General features: G+C 40.9%; 1 protein-coding gene across 1 annotated transcript in view; it reads left to right on the top strand.

Moving 5' to 3' along the window:
- MNS1 (meiosis specific nuclear structural 1) overlaps positions 1-10,433 on the top strand; it is a 46,918-nt gene extending 36,485 nt beyond the window's left edge. Inside the window, exons 8-10 of the mRNA XM_089667994.1 lie at positions 1,546-1,803; positions 6,207-6,332; positions 9,101-10,433. Of these exons, the coding sequence (XP_089524120.1) occupies positions 1,546-1,803; positions 6,207-6,332; positions 9,101-9,208 (492 nt within the window). The 3' untranslated portion in view covers positions 9,209-10,433. The remainder of the gene's footprint in view (positions 1-1,545; positions 1,804-6,206; positions 6,333-9,100) is intronic.
- The last annotated feature ends 2,240 nt before the right edge of the window (positions 10,434-12,673 follow it).

The raw sequence follows: 12,673 nt of genomic DNA, 5'->3' as shown, positions 1-12,673 counted from the left end.
AATTTCAAATCTTCCACTGGTTTAGCAGCCTTTGAGTGCTCATCTGCCAAGACTCTAATGCTGAATCATTCATGTTCCTCAAACACGAACCTGCACCTGAACAGTTGCAGCCTTCAGTCATTACTCCCAAACTTAAAGCGATTTGTCTCGGCTCTTGGTGACATGGAGCTCACCACTCCTGTAGCCTATTAACAGTCCTGCCTGCAGTTTAGGATCCTTTAGTGCTCCTAAGACCACCTAAACATTTCTGCTTCACCTGCTTTTTGCAGTCTTCTTTTATCTGACTGAAAAAATCTTGACAAGCTTTGTACCTCCCAAGTAAGCATTCACCAGCCTTGCGCCCATTTTAGGGTAACTTAGTTAAAACATGGTCTGACACTTCTGTAAATCCAATAGTCTCCTAGATTGTAAGCTCCCAGGATCAGGCCCTCCTATCCCTCTTGTATTGAACTGTATTGTTGCTGTATTGTCTCCCGTTATATTGTAAAGCGCTGAGCACACTGTTGGCGCTATATAAATCCTGTATAATAATAATATCCTGTCTTAACGAATCATCTACCATCTCCATAGAGAGTGCAACTATCCTTAAGGACCCTACTGACAGATGGCTGGAGACCCTTCCCAGAACTCCTGTTCTCATTAGCAGCCCAGCACTGCAACCTGTCTTGGCTGTGAGCTTAAGTTGTCAAACTCAAGCTGACTGGTCTAAGCCTATTAGAAGGGACCTGACCACTATGGTAGTTGATCGCTTGGTGACAGAGCATTTGAAATCCATGTCCACAGCTTTAAGCTTCAGTATGGACAGGTTGTTAGGTCTCCCACCTTGCCTTAGGAGCCCCTGTCACTGAACATAAGAAGAATCAGTGTTGGTCTGGAGAGGTCCCATGCAAAAAGCACTTGCTCTGTATGCCATTTTGAGGGACAACTTCTATTAGGGGCCACCCTAAGTGTCCTCATTAAGGGTGTTAACAATGGCAAGAATGCCCATCTACCTTACCAAAATAATCCTAGAGCTAAGTCTGGCAAAACCCAATCTTTGATGGAAGCCAAAGAGAGTCCTTTTTGTTACTGCATAGGAGTATAAGATGAAGAGCTGGCAAAAAAGTACTTTATTCATAAAGGGTACAGTGTGCAAGTTACAGTACATTACGCGTTTCGGTAAAAACCCTTATTCATAGCCATTCCAGCTGTCACAGCCAGGAGCCCACACTGAAGATGCCGGCCTCCTGGAATACAGGACGGCTGGTAAAACTGGTTGCGGGGGACATACCGCAGGACCGAGGGACAGGTAAGTGGCTGTTTTTTTAAAAGTCAGCAGCTGCAGCTTTTGTAGCTGCTGACTTTTATTTTTTGACAGGGTGAGTGGAACTCCGCTTTAAGGATGGAAAAAAATATCAGTCATAATCTGAAAAAAAAGTCTTCCTACATCTTTTAGTGTTTCCATTAATTTCTGCAGCATGTTAATACATGATTTTTAAAAAGAAAAAATTTTTTTTTTTACACGAACCCAGATTTTCTGATAACCATTTGCTTAATATTTTGTAGGAAGAGTTGGAAAAGAAAATTCGCCAGCGTCTTGAGTTGCAGAGAACCTTTGAAGAACAAATGGCTTTTAAGCAAATTGTTCAACAAGCAGCAAAAGAGGAAGAGGAGGTTTTCAGACAAGCTATGCTTGCAAAGTTTGCTGAAGATGACAGGATTGAGCAGATGAATGCTCAGAAGAGGAGGATGAAACAGCTGGAGCACAAAAGAGCAGTGGAGAAACTGCTTGAGGATCGCCGCCAACAGTTCATTGCTGATAAGGTGACAAAACATTTTTTAAATCATTCATTGCAGAATTTATTTACATATTTACATAGTTTGGCTGAAAAAATACAAACGTCCATCCATTTCCACCATTAAAATAATAAAAAAAAAGTTATAATCCTATACCCACAGTTGATCCAGAGGAAGTAAAAAAAAACAGCAAAGCATGATCCAATTTGCTCTTGCAGGGGAAAAAATTCCTTCCTGATCCCCGTGAGGCAATCGGATATTCCCTGGATCAATTTTATCTATAAATGCTAGTATCCAGTTATATTCTGTGTATCAAGGAAAGAATCCAGGACTTTTCTAAAGAAATCCACTGAGCTGGCCAGAACCAACTCTTGAGGGAGTCTATTCCACATGTTCACAGCTCTCACTGTGAAGAAACCTTTCCATGTTTTGGAGATTAAAATTCTTTTCCTCCAGATGTAAAGAGTGTCCCCTTGTCCTCTGTGATGACCTCAGGGTGAATAACTCTACACCGAGTTCACTATATGAACCACTGATGTATTTATACATGTTGATCATATCCCCCCTTAATCTCCTCTTCTCAAGAGAGAATAAATTCAGTTCCTCTAATCTTTCCTCATAGCTGAGCTCCTCCATGCCTCTTATCAGTTTGGTTGCCCTTCTCTGTACTTTCTCCAGCTCCCCAATGTTTATTTGTGAATTGGTGCCCAAAACTGAATTGCATATTCCAGACGAGGTGTTACTAATGATTTGTACCGGGGTAATATGATATCTCTCTCTCTGGAGTCTATACCTCCTTTTAATACAAGAGAGGATTTTGCTCACTTTAGAAACCGCAGCTTGGCATTGCATGCCATTATTAAGCTTGTGATCTACCAGAACTCCCAGATCCTTCTCCACCATTGATTCCCCCAGGTGTACCCCCTAGTTTATATGATGCATGCATATTCTTAGCCCCCAAGTGCATAACCTTACATTTATCAACATTAAACCTCATTTGCCACATAGTTGGCCAATTAAACAGTGCATTGAGGTTGGCTTGTAAATTGGAGACATCCTGTAAGGACGTTATTCCACTGCACAGCTTGTTGTCATCTGCAAAGACTGAAATGGTATTCATAATCTCAGACCCTATATATATTAAAAAAGTAAGGGTCCCAACACTGAACCTTGAGGTACACCACTGACAACCCTAGACCATTCAGAGTATGAATCATTAACCACTACTCTCTGAATACAATCTTTTAGCCAGTTTTCTATCCATTTACATACAGATTTTTCCAAGCCTGTAGACTTTACTTTACACATCAGCCGTGTGTAGGGAACCGTGTCAAATGCTTTTGCAAAATCCAAGTATACCACGTCCACCGCCACCCCTCTGTCCAAGGTTTTGCTCATCCCCTCATAAAAAGAAATCAGATTTGTTTGACAACTTCTGTCTTTCATGAATCCATGCTGTCTGTTGCTTAAAATATTTTTTTTTCCAGCAAGACCTCATCTATGTTGTCTTTTATTAAACTCTCCAGTATCTTCCCAACTATAGAAGTTAAACTAACAGGTCTATAATTAGATGTATGGTTCAGATGTAGAACGAGCGCTGGATGTATATGGCGAAAGCAGCTGGCATGAAAGGCAAACCCCTAAATCTTCTAGAAAACATATATATTCAGCATGCAGCGCTAAAGAGGACAATGTTAAAAACCATGTAAAAAAAGAGCAAAACATCTCAGTGCGATATTGATAATATATCACAAATGCATCGTAGTCTCTATGGTGAGTGAGATATCCCAAAACCGTAATAAAGCGTTAAGCAAGTAAGTCTAATAAACGGCCACACTGGGATTAGAACAGGTGCATATAGTGAAGTGAAAATCAATCATCAGTATTTAGTTGACATCTGTGACATAGGTGAACAAATGTAGATTGCACTAACCAGATAGCGCACAGTAATGTGCATTTGAGTGATTAAACCAACTCCTGGTCATCCGCATCTAAGCATCTGGAGCACCGGGTCATCTGGTGGGCATCAGCAGGATCTACAGCGCACCATCAGGGTTTCCAGGTACCAGAAGTACAATCAAATGAACACCAGGGGGAGCCAACACTTGCAGATGTCGTCAAAGGTCTCCTTAGAAAGGCAGGCTCATAACAAAATGAGCCCAAGCACAAAGATTTCCATAGTGCAATATTGCTTTAATAGGATCAGGATATGACCAATATAAACATAAGTAAATAAACTCACACTTTGTTGTAGAATATCAGTATTAAAGATGGCCGCCGGCCATATACGAGGAAACCACGTGGTATGTCACTGAGGGCAGCCTCCTGACATGTTTCGTGCAATAGCACGTTCTCAAAGGAAGCGTGCCTCCCTCAGTGACAGCTCATAAATAGTGTACTGCGCACATGCGCAATACCAGACATTGACGTCATATCCGCCCGTTCGCGCATGCGTGAAACATGCGAATGGCGGCCATTTTCTGGAAGCTCAGTTCTGATCAGACCTGTATTGGGGACTTCCTGGATACATAGAGAGGAAGGGAAAAAAAAAAACACCTCTCTGTTTCTCTATTAAAAATGGAAGTTATAGACAATACATATACGAGATATGGGTAAATTAGATCAATATAGGGTGCAATTAGTCTTTTGAAAAATCATGCAGCCCAATCTGATAGCCAGGTACTTAAAAGAATGAGCTCCCTATATGATATATACTAAAATCCAATATACATAAAATTATTATTAAAAAATATATCAAAATCTTACACTCATAATAGAATATTGGTGGGGCTTTCGTTGATCCAGGCAGACGTCAGATGACTGATCTGTGTAGCAGCCTGTTGCCAGTACTATGTGGCCACTATGACCAATCATAACAGGTCACATGACAATTGTAAATAATGGACACTCCAAAGACATGCTGGTAGGTTAATTGGATCCTGTCTAAATTGGCCCTAGTATGTGTATGAATGAATGTAAGTTATTGATGTGCACTGGTAGGCACTGATATGTGGCATTGATGGGCACTGACAGGTGACACTGATGGGGCTACACTGATCATCAGTACTCTGATGATTAGTGTAGATGTCCGCTCTGAGTAATGCCAATTACCGGCTCTCCTCTCCTCACGAGCTGTCAGCGGGAGGAGAGGACTGCCAATAACTGGCATTTCCAATTTACATGTGATCAGCTTTGATTGGACACAGCTCATCACATGACAGAGCCGATGTCATCTGCTCTTTACAGTGATCGATGATCCACTGTGTCCCAGGGACACAGCGCACCATCGATCGCTGCGCAGTTAGAGTTGACGTCCTCCCAGAACAAGAGAACCGCCGCCCTCCCATCATTACCTTATATGGCGGGTGGGAGGCGGTTAAATACCACCAAAATAAAGCTCTATTTGTGTGAAAACAAATGTCATATTGGGGACAGGCACCATTGACAGCGGAGTAATAAGTGGAGAATTAGCGATTCTGTCCCCAACTAAATCATAGTAGAGGTGGAGTATTTTGTCCCAGAAAGGATTTATGAGTGGACAAGAGCTCCAAATATGAGTCATGGTGCCAGGGGTCTGCAGACATCTCCAGTAGGTGTTTGGGAAGGATGGGTTGATTTTATGCAGAGAAGTAGGGCAATGATACCACCTGGAGAGAATTTTATAGCTACGCTCCTGTGCTCCAGAAGAGATGGAATAAGTAAATGTCAGTATTTTGTCCCAGTCAAAGTCCTCAGTGGGGGCATTAAGTTCATGCTCGCTTTTGGCAATAAACGTTGGACCATGCGGTAGGGAGGAGATTAAACATGCACTATTTATAAGTTCCGTGCATTGTTATCAAATGGGCTAAAGTACTCTAGATGCCCATACACAGGATGTTTATTGTCGTCAAATAGACTGTTGCATAGGTTGTTTAGGTTGTTCATAAATGGCAGTTAATCTCTTAGAAAGATATTAGGTATATATTTCCCCTTTTTTACTATCCTCTATTCACTCCAGGTTTCTGGTTTGATGAACAAATATTAGATATTTCAGATTTGGGCCTCTTTCAGATTGCATTTTTAATTGGGTCCGCCAGTTTTTTGAATGGAAGGTCCATTCATTCCTAAGGACAGGCGGGAGTAACCAAACTTGTGTCTGTTTACACCTGCCTACCCCCGGTCCGCTAAAAAAGGAAGGGGACTGATCTGACACGGATGCATCATCCACCTGCACTTCTCTGATCATCAGGGGATCTGTGTTCTGAACAGTTGCTGGTCGGACGGAGTCCACCCCATGGGAAAGGGACCTTATCCATAAGCAAGTACCAAATCTGTAAATAATCCTTTTCTGTATTGGCCAGCTTTAGAATAAAATCTTGATGCAACGTATTACCTACTAACAATAATACTTGAGAAACATACAAAATATACTAATAACTAACTGTGTGCAGGAACGTGAGCTCCTGGAAAAACAGGAGGAAGAGAAAAGGGAAGCATTTCGCCGGGCCATCATTGAGGAGGAGAGACAGAAACTTCTCAGGCAACATGCTACCCAGTTACTGGGCTACCTTCCAAAAGTAAGTGCCTGTCTCTTATGATCTGGTTTGCACTTTCATGTATGCTATTTTATGTGTCTTCTAATATCTATTTGCCACTCTTCTCTCACACCCAGAAAAGTGTTTGTGTGTTTTTTTTTTGTTTTCTAAATCAGTAAAACCGTATGAGTAGTTTTGGGCAGTTTGAACCCTCGGCTTACACACTTCTGGTCTAAATGCTTCACATAGTTTAGGGAGTGCAGAAGTTTGCCATTGTCCTGCAAACAGTGAGCAGCAAAGCAGAAGGTGTTACTCTGCACTAAAATGAAGGCAGAGTTACTACAGAAGTACACCTTATCCTGCTGTGACACTATACATACCGAAAATTAATGATGTAATGTCCGCCTTTGTGTAGGTATGCCCAATATGTGGATCAGGACATCACAGAATTTGGTGTTTGCTGTCCTCATATGGTTTGTGCCCTTCGCTGTGTTTTTGCTTCTAGCAGATTTTATTTTTAGGGGACAAGATGGCAAGAAGATGGTGTCCCACAAAAATGTCAGGTTGTCACTGGCAATCCCCTTTAAAAATAGGCAGAACTTGATAACCTACTTCACTCTGTAAACCACTTTCTGTGCCATTTTTAACATCTTTATTTAATGTCCCCAGGATTCCTCCTCACGTGCCCTCCACGGGCCGCACTCCGGCGTGATCTGTCACCGGCTGTGTCCACTGGACAAAGCCGATGACTGAATATTGTATCATTCTGACCAATCATAGTAGATCACACTGCAGTTGTAAACAATGATTGGCTTCCTTTCATGCCATTTAGTGCTTACAATTCTGTTGCTAGCTGTGATTGGTCACAGTGATCACATGATACAGACATGGCTAATCACAACAATAACTACTGAATGAATCTGTTTCATTCAGTAAAAATGGTTAATTATACCATTGAAATCCACTGGTATAAGCAATCATAATGTGATTGAATCTTGATCACTTGCCCAGAGTAGTACAGTGTTATTATAGTAACATTGTATTGCTCTGGTTACAGGAGTTAAAAAAAAAAAAAAAAAAAAAGCAATAAAAAAAATTTAGAAAAATAATAATTATCTTTTTACATACTGTCAGCAGTCAGTGTCAATGATCACCGCCACACCAGTTATGTGATAACACTATACTGCATTGGTGACAGTTTGTAAATTTTAAAAAAAAAATTTTAAAAAACATTTTTAATTTCTTCATTTTTCATAGTTTGTGGACTCTATAACTTTCCTACCAACTAAATAATAAACACTGATTTGGGTTATGTTCAATAAAGCAGTATACATAGCAGAATACATTTTGACCTAGATTGTAAGCTTGAAAGAGCAGGGCCCTTGACCCCCTCGTGTATTGTTTTGTTACTGTATTGTCTCATGTTCTGTCCCCCACTATAATGTACAGCGCTGAGCAAACCTTTTAGCGCTATATAAATACGGTATAATAATAATAATAAATTGTATGGCTTTGTAAGTTGGTAGTTCAGCTTACAAACCCATCCACAACACTGCCCCTAGCTACATCGCCAACCTCATCCGCAGATATCGCCCACTCCGCTCCTCCCAAGATATCTTCCTCTCTAGCTCCCTCATCACCTCCTCCCACGCTCGCCTCCGGGACTTCTCCAGAGTCTCCCATCCTCTGGAACTCCCTACCACAGTATGTCCGGTCAGCCCCCACCCTGTCTGCCTTTAGGCGATCTCTGAAAACTCACTTATACAGGGAAGCCTATGCCACCTCCACCTAAGAACTGTACTTGAATCACCTCCACCAGATCATCCCCTGCAGCTATCACCTTTTGTATCACCTCCCTCTTCCTTTAGATTGTAAGCTCCACGAGCAGGGCCCTCCTATTCCTTCTGTACTGAAATGTATTGTAATTGTCTCCCTTATATTGTAAAGTGCTGTGCAAACTGTTGGCGCTATATAAATCCTGTATAAATCCTGTATAATAATAATAATTGAAAACTACAAGCCATCAGCGGCAATGGCTGATGGTAGTTGTAGTTCTCCCATTCACAGAACTATTTTAAATTGTGACAGCCGGTGTGGGGAGAAGATCATTGTCCCACTGTGACAATGGGGACTTGCAAGGGGGGCTGCTGCATCAGTAACATGTTACAGCTTGAATCTAGGTGTAACATATAACATGTTATAGAAGGTGAACTTATCCTTTAAAACACTATGGCCTGTATTGTGTGTGTGGTTTCTTTCTAGTTTGCTCTGCAGGAGTACCAGAATTTAATTGCTAGGTGTGAAACCGTTTTCTTACATCCAGATTTACAAACCTGCCAAATATGGTCTAAAGCTCAACAATTGGTTTGTTTTTTTTTAAATATTTCCTCAATAGTCACAAAGGATATACATTCACTTTATGTGCACCAAATGCCTTTGCAAATGCAAATATTACCTTGTAGAAGTAACAGCGTAATGATCATAGTATAGCATAGTCTGAGCAGATCTTTGGAAAGGACCCAGAAGACCGATCCATTGCTGACTGCATGCTGAAGACTACAGGAGGGGGGTGGATACAAGACCAGTCACCCTGCACAAGGAGATAGAGAAGCAGAGACTGGTCTTTATTACAGGAGGTTCCTGCAAAGAAAAAGGCAAAGTTTCACACTGGATTACTACACAGATCTGCAAGAAATACACAAAGCACACCAAGGTTCAGATAAGAATACAGGGCTCTTGTTTTTAGACATTATGTGCTTACCTCAGAGTTCAGCTTTAAGATGTTAACTTCTTGTCTTTATTCATTTCAGGGAATATTTAAAGGTGAAGAAGATCTCAATATGTTTGATGAAGAGTTTCGCAAGACTTTTCAGAAGAGGAGTGTAGACATGTTTGCAGATGATGGCTGGGATCCATAAATTGTTCTTCACTTTTCTGCCAGCAGATGGCAATCGATTGCTGTATAAACCATGTTCTATTTGAGTTCATTTATGGATTTATAGTTGATGTGTGAACATTTATATGAAGACCATTCGCTAGATCTTCCTGCAGATACAGGGGAGTTGATTTGCTATAACTGGAAAGTGCAAAATCTGGTGCAGCTCTGCAGAGAAACCAATCAGCTTCCAGGTATTTTTGCCAAAGCTTGACTGAACAAGCTGAAGTTAGAAGCTGATTGGTTACCATGCACAGCTGCACCAGATTTTGCACTCTCTAATTTTAGTAAATAAGCTCCATAATATCCATAGAATGTTTACTATGTATTTTTTTAGATTTTGTAAAGGCTAAAGCACAGAATAACCCCCTATACATTTGTTAACAATAGCAAAAACCTATAATATAATGTAATATTATATCCCAATCATCTTCTCAGGCTTCATGATACTGAAATTAAAATGCATCAGGGCAAATGAAACCAGAAGTTTATTTGCAAATACATTAAAAACTATAGAAATCTATTTTTATTATTTTAGACCAGTGGTCTCCAAACTATGGTCCGGGGGCCGGATGCGGCCCTTTTCTTGCCCTTATTCGGCCCTTGGGGCACTTTTTTTTCTCTCACTTATACAAGACACTATTCCTTCCTTTGACACCAACAAGGGGGCATAATTCCTGCTACTGACATCAACAACAGTCACTATTCCTCCCATTCACACCAACAATTGGGCACTATTCCTCTCACTGAAACAAACCATGGGGCATTATTCCTCCCACTGACACCAACAACGGCACTATTCTACCCACTGACACCAACGATGGGGAACTATCTAACTTATACCAAGAATAGGGCACTATTCCTCCCCTAATGCCTGATGCCAAAGATGCATTGTTTCCTCCCAATGAAGCAGGACAATTTCTACTCCCAATGGCCACAGTCTGGCCCTCCTAAAGTCTGAAAGCCAGTAAACTGGCCCTCTGTTTAGAAAGTTTGGAGACCCCTGTTTTAGACAAAGGGTGAGTAGGTCACCTCCTGTATACATTGTTCAGTAACAAAGAACAGGTTTGCACACCTGCATAATTTAACATAGCAACTTAATGTACTCTGAAGCTGACCATATCTTTTTCTTGTTTAAATATGTTTGAGTTTGCACAAGGGGATAAGTACAATTGATAATAAACCAAGAATTTAAAGATGACATACAAGTCTTGTGAGTTAATTGAAGAGAATGAAAGCAAAAAAAGGTATTGATAACTTAAAGTGATATTAAAGGCAGATATTTTCTTTTAAATTACAAATATGTTATACTTGCCTGCTCTGTGTAATGGTTTTGCACAGAGCAGCTCTGATCCTCCTCTTCTTGGGTCTCCCGCCAGTGCTCCTGGCCCCTCCACCCTGCCGAGTACCCCCAGAGCAAGCTGCTTGCCATGGGCACACCTGAGCCACTGCTCTGTGTCCATTCACACAGGGACTGCTATTCGGCCCCACTCCCTGCTCTCTCCTCATTGGCTTACTGGGTTTGATTAACAGTAACGGGAGCCAATGGCTCTTGCTGCTGTAACAGGAGGAGAAAACCCTGGAGAGCCACTGCTCTCATGCACATCGTTGGATTGAGATTGGGCTCGGGTAAATATTAGGGTGGGCTGCTGCACACAGGGTTTTTTTTTTACCCACAAAGGACTATGTGAGGAACAATAAAGGCCATTCATAAAGAAGTACACGTTAGGTAAGGGATGAATTGCTGATAGAAACCTATAAATGAGGTCATCATCCATAATGGGAGAGGTCAGAGAAGTAGATTGGGCAAAGAGGATAGACGAGGGAAGGAAAAGAATGGAGGAAAGGGGAGAGCAAAAAAAAAAAAAAGGGAGAGGAGACACACCTTCCCGACCAGATTTCAAGGATGTTCCCGTTGAAACAAGTATGGTGAAATTTAGAGCTCTAGGGTTGCCAAATGGCCAGAAATGTATTCATGTTATCATTTGAGTTTGGCTTCAGTTTTCTCATGTAACATACCTGAGTTGAGTCTTTTTTTTTTTTTTTTTTTTTTTTCTTTTGTTTCATTAAGGGAGAGAATAGGTGCTTTCCAGGCTTTGAAAAATGTGAAGGAGAAGTGTAAAACTATTTTATAGAAAGGCCAGGAGGATTTGAGATTTAGTAGAGCATGCTGGGCCAAAAAAGGAGATTGAGAAGTCTGTTAGTTTGGGGATCAGCTAGAATACTTGTAGCGAAATTATCTTACTATAGGGCACGTCCACTATATATTGAGAAAAGTTCCCCTTTGTCCACATCTCCTAAAACATTATAGTAGATATCCATGCATCCAGTGGGCAATTCTAGAAGGTACCGTGTGTTAGGACTTTATAATTAGTTTCTACTGCCAGAACATTTCGGGAGCAGGATTTGGTTGTTTTCAATATGTAGGAGCATTCTTGTACATCCAAATTTAGACCCAGGTCTCTTTATCAGTAAGGGGCTGTTGTGATTGAGGAGAGAAAAGGGTGGAGCAGAGTTGCGAGATCATCCATGGTAAGCCAAGAACAATCATCAGGTTTGAAAACACTAGATTGTAAAAAGTTTTATTTGGAAGTAATGGAAGAGTTCAATATTAGGGAGCTCTGTTGCTTGTTGCAAAGACTGGAAGGATTTGACTCCATCTTTAGTGAGAAAATGTCTAAGTTTGGTTAGGTTCCTATATGCTCATTCCTTAAAGAAGATAGAAGACTGATCCGGGTGCAAAAGCAGGATTATAAGTAAAAAACAAAAGGAGTTTACTGGGCAATCATGGGGTATATGACCGCATCCCATATCGGCAATGTAAATTTAGTGATAGGTTTGGAGAGATGGCATTTATTGCCAAGGTTAAGCCAAAAGAGGTTATTTATCTGGAGGGGACCACAGTCAGCTGCCTCAATTACCACCCATAGCAGTATCTCAGCTGTAGCATGATATTTAGGGCAGTGTAGTAATATTTTGAGAGGTACGTTAAACTAAGACCACTAGGATATTTATTACACACAAGAGCGTCTTCATTAAATTTGGGCCTAGCGTTGTGTCATATAAAGTTAACAATCCAGCGTTGCAGCATTCTCAAGATATGGGAAAGGATTGGAATAAGACGTGGAAATAGTGAAGAATTTTCAGAGGAATCCATCAACAATGGTTGCCTTAAATTATTTTGCTCAGTAGGTGTCCTTTATGTTGACTTTGCCTTACAGATGCCCTAATTTATGATTAGCAGCTGCTGTTTTTCTCCTCGAAGCTATTGTTTTACATCCTATGTACACAGCCTTCCATGCCAACTATTACATGCATGGTTTGTTAATGGACACTGCGCTGCTTATCACTACACTCTGGAGCACTATCTTTCAACAATGTGTTATACTTTTCTACGCTTCTCTTGTTAATAACAAATATTGAACAAAAATTTTGAGGAGAATTCATT

This window comes from Staurois parvus, unplaced genomic scaffold (assembly GCF_062004578.1).
Source record: "Staurois parvus isolate SC_StPar_1 unplaced genomic scaffold, SC_StPar_1.0 ptg000054l, whole genome shotgun sequence".
In the NCBI taxonomy this organism is placed as follows: Eukaryota; Metazoa; Chordata; class Amphibia; order Anura; family Ranidae; genus Staurois; species Staurois parvus.
This window is presented reverse-complemented; position numbering and strand designations above follow the sequence as displayed.